The following is a 16,032-nucleotide window of genomic DNA, read 5'->3' as shown; positions in this document are numbered from 1 at the left end:
AGGGACACCTGAGCTAGGTCCTGCTCTCAGGTCCCAGTACCACAGCTTTGAAGGGGAGTGTGGCACGTGCTTCAGGTGGTTCCGATGCGCAGCCAGGGTCATCGACGTCAGCTTACTTATATGAGCCTCTTTCTTGGTGGCCGTGACCTCCTCCTTACCTGGTATTTCTACTCTCCTACCTCTCTCTTCTACAACCTCACGTGGCCATTCTGACGCTGGCAGATGTTCATCTTCTCCGGGGCAGCTAATCTGAGGGCTCAAGAACCCTAAATGTCCACCTGCTCCTGAGCTCAAGCCTCAGATTCAGACCATTACCTCACACCAGTGCTCTCTAGAGTTCGAGTCCGGCTGTGTCCACAAACATGCTGCTGCGATGGTACTCTCGCTCCTCTTTGCTCAGTAGCCACTCCAAAGTCTTCCACAGCCCCAGACCCTGCTCCTTATCTACAATACAAATCCTTTCTTCTGGGGCAAGCAAGAGGACATCAAATAAAGCACCTGCCCCAGGAGCCTGCTGACCCGAGTCGGGTCCCTGAAACCACACAGGAGACCCAGCTCCACCAACTGCCATCTGACAGCCATGGTTTGCTGTGGTGTGCATGTCTGAATGACCCTCCGGCCCTTCCCCTCCACAAACAATTTTAATTTCCTTCCTCTGATTCAACGAGGAGAATGGAAGCCAGCACACTCTCTTAACTTCCAACCTGACCAGGTAATCCACTTCCTCCACAGCCCTGCCCTGCTCAGGCTCCTGCTTCCTTCGCCTTTTCCTGGGAGGAAGGTTTGCTTGGCTGTTTTGTTGGTTTTGGTCTTTGGGCTGGGGTGGTGCTTGCTCTTGAGACAGGGAATCTCCATGTTGCCCAGACTGGTCCCAGTCTTTCAATCCTCCTGTCTAGCCTTCCGAATCAGGGGATTTAATGCATAAACTTATAATTCTTTTTTTTTTTTTTTTGTTCTTTTTTTCGGAGCTGGGGACCGAACCCAGGGCCTTGCACTTCCTAGGTAAGCGCTCTACCACTGAGCTAAATCCCCAGCCCCAGCTAAATCCCCAGCCCCCGGAGGCTTGACTCCCTCAGGTGCTCCTTGGGCTGACTTCCATACCCTGTCGTCTAAAATACTCTTCCTGTGTAACTCCCAAAACACCAACTGTGGACTTGGTACTGATGGCTTATATCTCCACCTAGAGCTTCATGATGTTCAGAATTACAAATCCTAATGCCTGACTCTACGTTTCCTGTGAGACAATATCGATATTTTAAGTTCAATGGGTCCAAGGCAGAGTACACTCTCCTTTCCCAGCCTCTTATCCTGTCGGCAAAAGCCAAGAAACCCACACTGGAAGAAAACTGACTTCACGGTTGTCCTCTGCCCACCACATCAGTGCTATGTCACACTTACACCTACACCTCTCTCTCTCCCTCTCCCTCCCCCCCCCCACACACATACACTCTTCTCTCTCTCTCTCACACACACACACACTCACACACACACTCCTCTCTCTCTCTCATACACACACACACACACACACATACACCCACACTTTTTAGAGTTCCACTGCTAACTGGACTTGCCCTTAATCTATAGACTATTTACTGTGTGTACAGGGTCCCGTTTTAAAAATGTTTTCCAGCAAAAGTTATTTATATTTATGTATCCTATAGGATTATTGCTAAGATACCCTCCTAAGGTAATTTAAATTTTAATTGACTAGGACTTTTAAAAATCGTGTTTTCAAAGCCACCCTTCGTAATCTACAGGACACGACCCAACTGTGAGCTTAGGCTGCATCCGACCGCTCTGCTGTGCCCTGCCTGTGCTAACAGTTAGTACTCGAGGAGACAGAAGGTATCAGGTTCCACAGGAAAGAAAAGAAGCAAAAACCAAGCAGCCAAAGCAGGTTTGCACATAGCACAATGAGGTCTATTTAAGAGAGTCTGGGCTTAAAGCGATAAACAGCACTTCTCAAAGATGTCTTCAAAGTACACAGAAGTTCAGAACTCCAGCCAGGGGAGAGAGGTCAGGGCTGGACAAGATGGTGAAATTATACATATCAGGTAAGAGTTGAAAATGATCTTTATGGGCAAAGCTCATGCCAGGATTAATGAGAAAAAAAAAAAAAAAAAACAAGTTTCCTCCTCCAACATCTGCTGTGCAGAACAGAAAGACAAGTTTAAATTGCCCGGTGGTGTCATGTTGCAGCTACAGAGCCCACACCCCTTACACGTACTTTTCTAAAAGGAACTTCAGGAAACCAGGAAGACCAGGAGACCCTCCCGACTGTGGCTCTGGCTACCACATAACTGCCCTGGGAGTCAGGGGGAAGAAGTTCCCACTGACAAGAGTGAGGCCGGAGCCAGGGGAGGGAGGAGGACGCTGAGCTGCGAGGTCATGGTCAGGAAACCAATCTGGCAAGGCGTATGGAAAAGCAAGGGGTATAGAACCAAGTACTCACACAGTAATGCACAGCCCAGAGCCAGCGTCGTGTTCGGTAGCAGCACTCGAGTGGCAGGGTGGAGGCCAGCGCCTGACATCACAGAGGACGCCACCCCGGAACCCCCCACCCCAGATTGTTTTCTTCCAGTCATTCTTCTCCATGACAGAATCCAAAATGGAGTTTTGGTCGAAGGCTGTATAGGTCCTAAGAAACGTGTCACAATAAATGCCAGTGGTGACATCAGCAGAACACTTCTATCGCTCTTAAACAAGAACAATGCTTGTACCTCTACAATGGAATAACCCTGAGACACAGTATGTATAGCTGGTGTCTAACTTTGTGAGCATGTGTACTGCATAAACACAAGGAGCACAGTTATCAAAATGTTTAAAGTGACTATCCAAGTAGCAAAATAAAGCCTTGTTTTTATTTTTTTAACAAATTCTTCTACACTTTTACCTTTTTAGTTGTTGTCCCACATCTGTGATGAGATACCATGACCAAGGCAACTCTTACTTATAAAAGAATGCATTTAGCTGGGGGCTTGCTAACAATTTTAAGAGGTTAGTCTGTGGTGGGGAGGCATGGTGCTGGAGCAGTAGGTAAGAATTTTACATCCCGGTCCAAAGGCAGAGACACAGATAGACTCTGGTCCTAGCATGGGCTTTTGAAACTTCAAAGCCCATCTCCTGTGATACACCTCCTCCAACAAGGCCACATCTCCTAATCCTTCCCAAACAGTTCTACTATCTGGGGACCAAGCAATCAAATATATGAGTCCACAGGGGGCATTCTCATTCAAGTCACTACACATAATAAGCATATAGTGAAGGAATAATAAAGAAGGGTTGTAAGAAACAACACTCAAAATGTTAATATCAAACCAAAACAATGATCACTATAAAACAAGATTTCAGACTACTTAGCAAGAATAATTCTGATTAAATCTCTCAATTTTAATATTATGAGTAACATAGGATGACTGCAGACCTAATTTTTCCCTTTGAAGAATACTAAGTGGGCTTTCAGGGAACAGTGTAAAAATCCAGGGAAGCCAGTGTGGGAAGACAAAAGGAGAGGATGAGGGTATTCTCTCTCCCTCATGATGCAGCCAGGGCAGAAGAAGCTGAAGAAGACAGGAGGCATCAGTCTCTCACATGACGATGCCCACAGCACCAGCCACAGGGCTTCTTGCCAGCTCAGCCACACAGTAGGAGCAGCAGGGATAGAGGCCAGCCCTTCCTCAGCCAGGCCTCTCTCCATCAGAGCCCACTAGATGCCTCATACCTCCAGAGTCCCGACCAAGTCCCATGTCTCCTCCAAAACAAAGACCTCTCTGTAAGGCAAGGCTCCTGAAGGCAGCTAAGAGGGCAAATCAAAGAACTGCAAAACGAGCCTGGAGATGTCCACCAGAGGAGAGCTGCTCAGTCAGGTAAGTGCCTGCAGCCGGGTCTGCTATGCTCAACCAAGCACTATTTGCTGGACCTCTCCTAGGCAGGGAGTACTTGTTAGGTGCTGTAGGGAATATGAAGAATTGTCCACAGCACTAAATGAGACAGTGCTGACAAGGCAGATGGTGAGGGAATAACTCAGCCAATGACACCGTGACACAGTGCAATAATAAGAAGTCACACAGTAGGCAGCTAGCAGTGGAATGACAAGTCCCACAGTAGGCAGGTGAGTGGGCTCTTAGCTGTGTGACCTTGACAAGTCACTTAACTTCCCTGTGTCTTAGTGTTTCCTCTGGGGTATGAGTGGTACAGTTCACAGGGCAGCCTGGTTGTGTAGTTAGAACATAATGCACGCTAAATGAACACCGGCTGTAGCTTTGTGCCTGTTATCTAGAAATGCACTGACATTTATGTCTTAGATTATTGATAAAGTAGCCCTATTCGTCATGCCTATCTGGAGATCAGGGCTGGAGAATCCAGCAACTTGGAGATGGTTTGGAAAGAGGAAGAGGCTCTGCCTTCCACCTGCTAGAGCACAAAGCTTGCACCGTTGTTACTCCTCTCCCTCCTAACACTGACATTTCCACTTACCCTGTGCCATGACTGTTACGTGTGCAACTGCAGCTTTCCTCACAAGCGATGAGTTCCCATCTCCAGGGCAGAAGTCCACCCACCAAGAGGCCTTCCTCAAGCTGAAAGCACTTGTGCAAACCCAGCCTAAGCATCTCTAGGCCTACGGCTGGTTGCCCTCACTAGTAGGGCTTCAACTGGCGAGCTTTAAGAGAGAGTAAGGTTTTAATCAGGTAAATCCGGGTGAGGAAGGAGCTGTAGGGCCCTTCCTCTGCTGTGTTCAGGATGGCAAAGGCATGTTTCATTGGCGTTATAGACACCAGGGTGACAAGTGTACACTTGACTCATACAGAACTGGAGGCAGCTAAGGTAGACCAGCAGGTCCTGTGTGGGAAAGGAAAGCCGGAGTGAGGAACAGACAGGCAGGCTGGCAGGACAGACAGACAGGCAGGCTGGAGAGACAGACAGTTGGGAGCAGACAGACAGGCTGGAGGGACAGACAATTGGGAGCAGACAGACAGGCTGGAGGGACAGACAGTCGGGGAGTTATGCTACAACGTGGAGCTTACTGCAGTCTTACAAAGCTATGCCATGAACAAACAGAAAACCATCCTTGGGGAAGGATCCACCTGAAAGCAAGAGAGCTCGCAGCTTACGGAAAAACTGCACTTTTATTTTTCAGGTCGGTATATGTCAGCTGAAATAAAACTGGGCTGGTCCGTCCTTCTGTCCAACCTTCTGTCTACCCTTCCCTCCCTTAGTTCTTCCTGGAAACAAGGTCTCACTCTGTAGCCCAGCCTGACCTTGAATTCATGGCTACTCTCCTGCCTCGACCTCCCAAGTGTAAATTTCAAAACATGCTGAACGTGTGAATATGACTGAGCCAGCGTGGCACACACTGTGAGGAAGTAAAAGCTTTTAACTTTACACAGATGTAGAGCTTTAATAATAGGCTATAAACCTGGAGACGTTAGGGGTGGCTTGATTGACTGGGTATTCGCTCAATGGAAGTATTCTAACATTAACTTCTATTGTAAGAATGATCTTGAAATACAATAAGATGATTATTATAATTTCAAGTGCACATTCCGGGACAGAACATCGTCTTTTATGTTTGTATACACATGAGTGTGTCTACATACAATCACACCTGCATGAGGGCAAACAGGCAAGGTTCAGGGGTTGAGGGGCTGTGACTGGGCAACTTCTTCAATGTCCTCCTGTCTTTCACCGTCACTGCACGGACTTCTCAATCTCTGACGCAGGGAAGGCTCCCCAGGGAAGGCCACCATGCCACCCTGATCGCACACGTCACAGACTCCACTCCAGGGTCTGTGTAACTGGTGTCACGTGCAGGGCAGCACTACTGCCTCTTCTCATCCTCGGCCTCACACTGAGTGGGAGTCACAGAAACCACTACGCCTCCCCAGGACCTGGGCCAAGGCCAGCCAGGCAGCACACGCCCACACTCTCCTCGCCTGTCTAGAGAGGCTGGTCTGCTCTCTGCATGCATGGGCTCACGACAAAAATTCTTCTTACTTACACATAAAGCATGCTCTTTGCTCCCACACAGAACTGTGTTCATACTCTCCCAAAGGGTTCCTTTCATCTGAGCTATCCCAAAAAGAACGTCTGACAATGGGAAGATGAAGTTTAAAGAAGAATTCAGACAGAGGAGTCAGGAGCTACAAGAGGACTACAATGTCAACATCTAATCTTAACTGGCTTTTTTGCATCTCTGTCTCTCTGTCTCTGTCTCTCTGTCTCTGTCTGCCCCCTCACACACACACGCATGCACGCACGCATGCACACTCCAAATGGTGATAGAATCTGGCCAACAAAATCTTGCATGCTAACATGGTGGCATTGTACAAGGGTGGGTAAACTAGAGTAATGAGCTTTCAGTCCTATGACCCAACACCTACTCTCATCCAGTCATCTGCACATCATCCTACTGCCACTGTCTGAGGCTTACCCCTCCTTCACAGCCACTGTCCATAGCCCACCACACTGCCCCACCACCACCACCACAGACACTGTCTGAGGTCCACACATGCTGTGGCTACCACACTCCATCCCACCCCACGTTCACACAGCCTTTTCTTCAGAAAAATATGTACACAGAAGCCTGCTCCCAGTCCTCTGTCTACAGAAAGACACCTCCCCTGAGTCTGCTCATCATCTTCCTCTCTGCGTCTGCACCAACTTGTCAAATTCCTTAACACAAGTTCAAGGCTCCCTCACCTGCTCCACCTGTTTTGTTTTGTTTAACCCCCTTTAAATTTAGAATCTCTCTACTCAACACCACTGAAAAGCAATTACTTGTATTGCCTTGATGTGTCTCATCACGAAGGCTTTCTCTACCACATTCCCCTCTCTAACCTGCTTCTCCCTCCTCATCTCTATAACCCAAGATGCTAACTGAGACAGGATCTCACTATGGAACCCCAACTAACCTTGAACTCACTATGTAGACCAAGCTGGCCCGGAACTCACAGAGAGTCACTGCCTCCAGAGTGCAGAAGGTAAGGGCATATATACACTGTTGCTGGGCCCTGTGTTTTGTTTTAGTGTTTCAAGACAAGATCTTATTATAAATAGCTCAGGCTGACCTTAGGCTTTCCAGTGCTAAAATTACAGGTGTACACAGTAGTACTAAGTCTAAGAAAATCCAGTTCAACAGGTATGTGCTTCAAAAGGACTTCCCTGCTGGCACTGTTCTACATTGGCATTCTATAAAATGTCTAGTGGCACGCATGGTACCTTGGACATCTTATGGCCACTTGTGATTAAATCTCTTTACTTTAAGAGCTTTAACAGTAGCATCTCTCCTACCTCCCTTAGACCACACATGAGGAGTGGGGATGGAGCTCCATTTGTGTAGAAGTCTGAACAGGTGAGGTCTGGGCTGACTTTTACAATAGGCTTCCTCTAGCTCACACATATTTCAGAAGGTCCTCAGCCCTGACCACTGCTGCTGGATCTTGCTAATAGAAACTCACTTGGGAAACGGAGGCAGAGGGAATCACATTTAAGGCCTGTTTGGCTACTACACATTGAGTTCAAGGCTTATCTGCTATGTGGGGCCCTATGGAGGAGGAAGAGACGGCCACCTAAGAGGAGAAAGTGGTTCAGACTAACAGATTAGAAGGGCCCAGACATGCGATTTGTTTTAGTTTTAATTTCTCTGGTTGATTAAATGTGCAATGGATATACACGTATGGTACTCGTTAATAGTTCTGATCCCAGCAACAACAAGCACAGGTCTCATCACAGGCAGAACATCCACCCCGCCTTTATAATGCCCTGCCCCTCATTTCCTAGGTCCATATGATGCCCTGATCTCCTGGGCTGCCCACCTCAACCTGCCCTTGGTCCCAGCATCCACATGCTAACCGTTTCCTGTGGCCTTCACCATGCCAGGTGCTCCAGGGAACAGACTCAACCGGATGCCCGAGACGAAGCACTGTCTAGAGTGATCTAGACTGCATAGTCAGTAATACACTCTCTTCTGGTCTGAGGGCTCACTAGGGTGGATGAGCTGAACGGTATTCTGAAAGGCAGGTACAAAAGCTCCCATTTTTAGAAGGTAAACGAGACTTAATCTGCAAGTTGAAGCAACCTGTCTGAAGGTCACAGGGCTGGAAAGTGGTATATCCCCACTTCTGCCTCCTGGTCTATGACATAACCTCTTTGCTGTAAGTTAAGGCCTGGTGTTAGGCTGCACACCGTAGTGTATATGTCTATAATCTCAGCACCTAGGGAGCTGAGGCAGAAGGACTTGCTTGGAGTTAGAGACCAACCTGGGCAAGACCTCACCTCAAAAAATAAAAACAAAACCCAACAACAACAAAAAAGCAAAGCTCTGGGCTGGAGAGATGGCTCAGTGGTTAAGAGCACTGACTGCTCTTCCAGAGGTACTGAGTTCAATTCCTAGCAACCACATGGTGGCTCACAACCATCTGTAATGGGATCTGATACCTCTTCTGGTGTGTCTGAAGACAGCTACAGTGTACTTATATATAATAAATGAATAAATCTTTTTAAAAAAAAAAAAGCAAAGCTCTGTTGCTCCAAATGCAATGCAGTCCAGTTATGCACTCGTCAGTCAGCATGTGACAAGGGTGAATTAGGAGAGCAGGGGCACCCCAGGGCTGAGCGAGAGGGCAGGACTGCACTGTGATAGAACGCAGTCCTCTCTGGAGTCCCCTCCCTTCCCCCACACCCACTCCGACTCCCTTGGCCACCACAGTGGCTTCGGCAGCTGCAGCCCAGGCCTGGCTGGAGGGGCACCTGGGGCAAGAGACACAGGCATTTGTAAGGAGGGGCTGCTTACGATGCCGACGCATTAGGAAAGGCAGGGTTCGCAGGTTCATTTGGATTTCTGCTATATTTAACGTGTCAAACACTCGGGCTAAGACCATATGCTTACAAATGATATCATGGCTGGGGTTGACAAGGAAAGTACTCACTGAAAGTAATCTGGGTCCTGGCTGGAAATACAGGGCCTTCCTAGCCTCAAATGTTACCTATCCATGGGTGACTCCATTCAAGCATGAGAACTGTGGAGGCCAGAGTCAGCGTCAGGCATTCTCATCAAGTAAAGCACTCACCACCGTTTTGTGAGTCAGAGTCTCGCCCACTAAATCTGGAACTAAATTTGGTCAGAATGGCTAGATGGCAAGTCCAAGGGTCCTCCTGTCTCTGCCTTCCTGGGGCTAGAATTCCAAATACTTCAAATATGCACTGACATCCCAGGCTTTTTAATGCAGATGCTGGGGATTTGAACTTGGGTCCTCGTGCTTGCACTTTCTCCACGCAGCCAGCTCTCCTGCTCCTAACAAGAGCAATTCCTAAGTTTTAAAACAAAACAGAAGTGAGTGTGGAGCCTTGTATCTGTAATGTAAGCACTTAGGTGGGTGGCTAAGGCAGGAGGATTGCCATAAGTTCAAGGTCAGCCTGTGCTATATAATAAAGAAGAAAACACAAAGACTGACTACACTGAAGCTTTCTAAGCTGCCAACAGGGCCTTCAGTTTGTACTGAGGTGCGTGAGCAAAGGTTTATTCTCCATGTCTCCACTGCCAAGATCATGGTAACATCTGTGAGGAAGGCTGTGGACTTCCCATCCTCCTGAGCTCCCATCAAGGACATCATCTCAGGCCAGTGGTGGCACTGGGGAGGGAGGCAGGTGGATCTCTGTGAGTTCAAGGCCAGCCTGGTCTACAGAGTGAGTTCCAGGGCAGTTGAGGCAACAAAGAGAAACTCTGCCTTGAAAAAGAGACAAAATAAAAAACATGAAAAGAAGAGAGAGAGAGAGAGAGAGAGAGAGAGAGAGAGAGAGAGAAGAGTGTCCTCGCATCCTTTGGTGGTGGCTCCCGGTTTAGGTGCAAGAGCGCATGCAGGTATTAAAAGAATTATCCTCGTGTAGCTGCAAGCTAGACAAGGGCGCTGGGCTTTGCTGTGTGGGGAGTGGTGTCCTAGAGCTCACTGGTTTAGGCTGTGTAGGCAGTCTTCACCAAGGTGCCAAGAATCCCCAATAACACAGCCAGGAAAGTTGTTAAAACGAATAAAATTCTTTTATAGTTTGTGTAATTCAAAACACGTTTCTTCCATGAAAAAGCACACAGTATCACCAGAACCCTAAGGTGCCCTCCCGCAAGCATGCCATCCTGCAGGGACTCATGCATGCCTACCCAGTCTGCAGGGACCTCGGGCACAGCAGCTACGCAGGCCCTCAAAGCAGCGTCCTGAGGGTGAGACAGAGCCTGTGGCTCCCTAGACTCTTTCAAGGAGCACAAAGTCAGACTGTGATCATAATCCTGACGTACTACTCTTTCAAAGTTGGAGTTCTGAGCAGGTAAAAGGGCTGGGGCCTCACGCGGGCAAAGGTCGGAGAACCACGGCTGCATGCACTTCATGTCCATGGCAGTGACCGTCAAATGTTCAGGTAAGGACAAGTATTATTGTATTACTCCTCCCTTGGAGCATGAATCCTGACTATCCTGTGTGGTGAACAAGAGCTCACACAGCAAGCACTGGAGTCAGCCAAGGTCCAGAAGCCTGAAAAGCCCCCGCCCTGGTCGGCTCTGAGCAGATGGCGGTTGTCAAGCAAGGGCCATTTCTGCTCACCAGCACGACAGTCATATGCCCGGTGGTTAGTCCGACTTGAAAGGAAGGCAGAGCGTTTGGGTGGCAGCCATATAATCCAGGCCTGTAAGTGCAAATGAAAACTCGGGACAATTTGGATTTGCCACCCTGAGCATGACACCTCAGTGGGGAAGTTAGCAATGTGACATTTTAATGCTGTGCAACGAAGTAAGTCAGCTGTGGGAAATCCTGTATAACTCACTAAATCAGCATTTTCCAAATAATCAATGGACGATATTCCCTAGTCATAAGCAAACCCTATTCAATATTCAAGAGAAGCCATACCTACTCTAGTAAATAATTAAGAGTTCAGGGACCTGGCTTCAGGTCTTGTGCTGCACCAACCTTTCAAGTTTTAATTGAGTATAAAAGGATGTCCATAACTATCTAAAAGGTTATTTAAATACTCCTTTTCCTTTCCCTAACTACATATCTGTGTGAAACCACATTTTCACCATGTTCTTCAACCCAAAGAACTGCCTGAATAGAAAATCCGGTATGATTATCTAGCTGTCCTCTACAGAGACGCTGAACAGATTTGCCACTGAAAACTGACATGATTCTCATAGCAATGCTGAGTGGCACACACGTTAATCACAGCACTCAGTGGCAAAGGCAGGTGAATTGTGTGAGTTCCAGGCTAGCTGAGGATCCTATCTTGGGGGCGAGGGAAGGGGAGGCAGGGATAGGGTCAGGGCTCTGTGTTAGAGTGTGCACCTAATATGCTCAAAGTCCTGGGCTGATCCTAAGTATACCAAACAAAACACTGTTTGCACCAACACCATATTTTAGTTGGTTTTTCCCTAACAGGCACTGAATCCAGGCCTCAAACATGCTGAGCAAGCCCTTCTACTAAGCTACACCCCTAGGCTCACAACTGTTTAATGGGAAATACTTAACGGTTTTATTTGTTAAAATGGTAGGTAGCAGATATAATTCACATTTAAGCTCTTTGAGGTCCTCCGAAATAGATGTTAAGTGTGAAACGAGATCAGAGGGCAGGAGAAACTGCAGCATAAGGATCAACCCAGAAGAGTACACCAAGCTCTCTCCACTCAGGCCGAGGACACACCAATCTGTAGTTCTTTAGATATTCTGAATGCAAGCTGCTTATTATGTGGGTTCTAAATACTTTCCTCGATCTGTTTTTCAATGAATAAAAAATAATCAATACTAGTCATATTTATCCATCTTTCCTGTTCTGATCAATACCTGCTATGTTTTGCTTGGGAAACCTTTCCCTCCCCCTATATTAATCAGACAGTTAGCTCCACAGTCTCTGACTGTGAGCAGCAAGAGACTACCTCTCCTCCTGCACCCCCCTCCTCCTCCTCCTCCCCCTCCTCTTCCTCCCTGCACCCTCCTCCTCTTCCTCCTGCACCCTCCTCCTCCTCCTCACTGCACCCTCCTTCTCCTCCTCCTCACTGCACCCTCCTCCTCCTCCCTGTACCCTTCTCCTCCTCTTCCCTGCATCCTCTTCCTCCCTGCACCCCCCTCCTCCTCCTCACTGCACCCTCCTCCTCCTCACTGCACCCTCCTCCTCCTCACTGCACCCTCCTCCTCCCTGCATCCTCCTCCTCCCTGCATCCTCTTCCTCCCTGCATCCTCCTCCTCCCTGTATCCTCCTCCTCCCTGCACCCTCCTCCTCCTCCTGCACCCTCCTCCTCCTCCCTGTACCCTTCTCCTCCCTGCACCCTTCTCCTCCCTGCATCCTCCTCCTCCTCACTGCACCCTCCTCCTCCTCCTCTCTGCACCCTCCTCCTCCCTGCATCCTCCTCCTCCTCACTGCACCCTCCTCCTCCTGCACCCTCCTCCTCCCTGTGCCCTTCTTCTCCTCCCTGCATCCTCTTCCTCCCTGCATCCTCCTCCTCCCTGCATCCTCCTCCTCCCTGCATCCTCCTCCCTGCACCCTCCTCCTCCCTGCACCCTCCTCCTCCCTGCACCCTCCTCCTCCCTGCACCCTCCTCCTCCCTGCATCCTCCTCCTCCCTGCACCCTCCTCCTCCTCCTCCTCCTCGTATCCTCTGTTCCTACAGTCATGACTGCCAAGCTTCCATATCAGTCTGTCAGTGCAGCTAAAGAGATAGATGGAAAGTTAGGGATCCAAATGCTTCCACAGAAGATAAGTTAGAGACTACCCATCTTCTTGAAGCACAGCTGTGGTCAGACAAGTTGGCTATCACTCTTGTTGCCATTTCAAGAAAGCTGTGCAGGAACAGAAAGCAGGCTAGGGGTAGGGGTGGGTATGTGTCACCTCTGTGTCTCAGTACGTGGGGAGGGGAGGCTGGCCGCACAGGACACTTGTATTTTGGGGAGGGGGATGGAGAGAACACTTGCTGCTCTTGCACATGACTGGGATTTGGCTCCCAACATCCACATGGTGACTCACAAGCATTTGTAACTCCATTTCCAGGGAATTAGATGCCCTCTTTTGGGCCCTCTAAGGGCACCTAGTATATACATGGTGCATATACGTACAAGCAGACAAAACACCCATAAACAGAAAAATGAAATCTAAAGCAATATTCAGAATATTCCTCAGGAGGAAAAGGTGCGGTTACATCTATTACAGAAACTCAGAAGGACAATGGTGTCACGCATCACTCTCTGACAAGCTAGCATCTCTTCACAACAGTCATTTCTTCAATTCAAAAATGCCCACAAGATACCAGCTGAACATGGAACTTAATTCCACTCTTAATGTCTAGCACAGAACTTTTCAAACTACAGAAACAAGTTGTGAGATCAGCAGGGTAGGTTACCATTAGCGTTATCTTTACCGACCACCACGGATCGGTGAAGATCACAGTGCCCAGAACACAATGGGGTGAGTATTGATTCGCAGTTTTTTCTTTTCAGTCAAACTTGTGTATACACACGTGCCTCAATGCAAAATGCATTATTTACTACAAGTCTCTGTTTAGGCATCTGAAAGGCACTAGAACCTTCCAAATTGTTATAACACATATATAGGGGATTTCCTCCCCTCTTTCTTTCTTTTCTTTTTTTTTTTTTTTTTTTTTGGAACTGGGGACCGAACCCAGGGCCTAGCAAGTGCTCTACCACTGAGCTAAATCCCCAACCCCCACCACCTCTTTCTTATCTAGGGAAATGCTTCCCACTTAATAGCCATATGGCTGCAAACACATATTGCCATGGTTCCACACAACCCTCACATATTCCTAGCCCATGGTCTCAGCCTTCCTAGTACTAAGACCCTTTTACAGAGCTCCTCATGTTGTGGTGACTTCATAGCTGTAATGCTACTGTCATGAATCATAATGTAAATATCTGATATTCAGGATATCTGATCTGCCACTCTGAAACTATAAGCCAGCCCCAATTAAGTGTTTTTCTTTATGAGGTGCCTTGGTCATAGTGTCTCTTCATGGCAATAAAACTCAAACCAAATTCCATTTTGGTCTTCACTAATAAAATGAAATAAAAGACATCTGAGGGTAAACTTTAAAGTCTCTTTAGCAAAGTTCATTTATATATACACTATTTATATATACTAGACTGTATATATACTATTTATATATACTATACTATATATACACCATTTATATATACTAGACTATATTACACTATTTATATATACTAGACTGTATATCCACCATTAATATATACTAGACTACATATACACCATTTATATATACTAGACTGTATATACACCATTTATATATACTAGACTGTATGTACACCATATATATATACAAGATTGTATGTACACCATATATATATACTAGACTGTATGTACACCATTTATATATACTAGACTGTATGTGCACCATTTATATATACTAGACTGTATGTGCACCATTTATATATACTAGACTGTATGTACTCCATTTATATGTACTAGACTGTATACATACCATTTATATGTACTAGGCTATATATACACTATTTATATATACTAGACTATATATACACTATTTATATATACCATACTGTATATACACCATTTATATATACTATATACACACTATATATACTATATATACACTATTTATAATAGTCTTTTTCTGCCTCTGTACTGATTGGAATCATTAGGTAGCAGACAGGTAATACAGAGACCACTGCCAAAGAATAGCTGGGTTTTTTGTTTTTTAAGAAAACCCCAGGGCTGGGGATTTAGCTCAGTGGTAGAGTGCTTACCTAGGAAGCGCAAGGCCCTGGGTTCGGTCCCCAGCTCCGGAAAAAAAAAGAACCAAAAAAAAAAAAAAAAAAAAAAAAAAAAGAAAACCCCAAAGCACTCTGTCCAGTTCTTTGGCCCTGTGATGGCAGGGTCCCTGGATAATAACTGGGTACTGCTGAGGTGTTTGCAGTTCACGGCAGTGGAGGCCATGAGATAGGAGAGAATGAAAGCTGTACATTTGGTTTCTGTACTGTAGGAACCAAGACAGAGTTGAGCGTACTCTAAACCAGGCCAGGAAACGAAGCACTGGTTTTTAAACTAAAGAGAAATACTCTTCCCCTAAGCATGTAACAAGCTTCCTCCGTATGTCCTATTGGATGCCAGGCTGCCTCTGAGATGTGTAACCCATCTGATTCTGTGTATATCTGAACGTGTCATGCAGTGACTGGCCTTTTACACAACGTTGTTTGCTCCTCTCTGGAAGAATCTACTAAGAGACACAGGGTGGGATTATGTGATATTCTGTGAGGATATTGGCAAAGTGTTCTCTTGTAGGACGGAACTTGTAATTACTTGATCTGTTCCTCATACTCTATCAAGTCGGTGCACCTTGGAGACCACCCAAGTGGTGCGGCACATCTCCAGAGGGTCACCAGAGCTCCCAAAAGCTATACAGCTTACTGACACTGGCTCTTTAGAAATGCATTCCCAGGAATGACAGGCCAGCATCAGAGCTTTGATAACAAACATGAGAAGCATGGTTTTCTCATTTAAAATACTGAAAGCTGGGAATGGTGGCACTTGCCTAGAATCAAAGTGCCCAGGAGGTAGAGGAAAGGTCAGAGGTTCAAGGCTAGGTTCAGCTGCAAAGTCAATTCCAGGAGTTGCTAGCCTAAAACTCACTAGGTGACCCAAACTGATCTCAAACTCAAGATCTTCCCACTCCAGCTTCCCAAGTGCCAGAATTAGACCGCCATACTTAGGAAGATGGCTGCCTCCTATGTGTCTTCTGAGGCTTTCATACGGCAGAACACTTAGCACTAGGGCCATTTTCCACAATACCCAAACTCAGCACAGCAGGTTGCTCACATTTCACAGGGACGCCTGCAGAAAGCTCGAGGAAACTTAGCTCCCAGGGGACCCCTTCACAAGAAAGGGCGTTCACTCTGGTCTGAGGGATTGGGCCTACCAGAGCCCATGTACTTAACTGAAGCTTCTATGTGTGTGCGCGCGCACGCGCGCGCGCGCGCGCGTGTGTGTGTGTGTGTGTGTGTATGTGTGTGTATGT

General features: G+C 47.1%; 1 protein-coding gene across 2 annotated transcripts in view; it reads right to left on the bottom strand.

Moving 5' to 3' along the window:
* Sertad2 (SERTA domain containing 2) overlaps positions 1–16,032 on the bottom strand; it is a 104,109-nt gene that overhangs the window by 66,683 nt on the left and 21,394 nt on the right. Inside the window, exon 1 of one of the 2 annotated variants that reach the window (NM_001024903.1) lies at positions 2,453–2,608. The exons of the other annotated variant lie outside the window; for it this stretch is intronic. Within the exon in view, the coding sequence (NP_001020074.2) occupies positions 2,453–2,595 (143 nt within the window). The 5' untranslated portion in view covers positions 2,596–2,608. Of the gene's footprint in view, positions 1–2,452; positions 2,609–16,032 lie in introns of those variants that run through there. 2 annotated transcript variants of the gene reach the window in all.

The sequence above is a fragment of the Rattus norvegicus genome, chromosome 14, assembly GCF_036323735.1.
Source record: "Rattus norvegicus strain BN/NHsdMcwi chromosome 14, GRCr8, whole genome shotgun sequence".
Lineage (NCBI taxonomy): Eukaryota > Metazoa > Chordata > Mammalia > Rodentia > Muridae > Rattus > Rattus norvegicus.
Note: the sequence above shows the minus strand (reverse complement) of the source record. Positions and strands in the feature narration are given on the sequence as shown.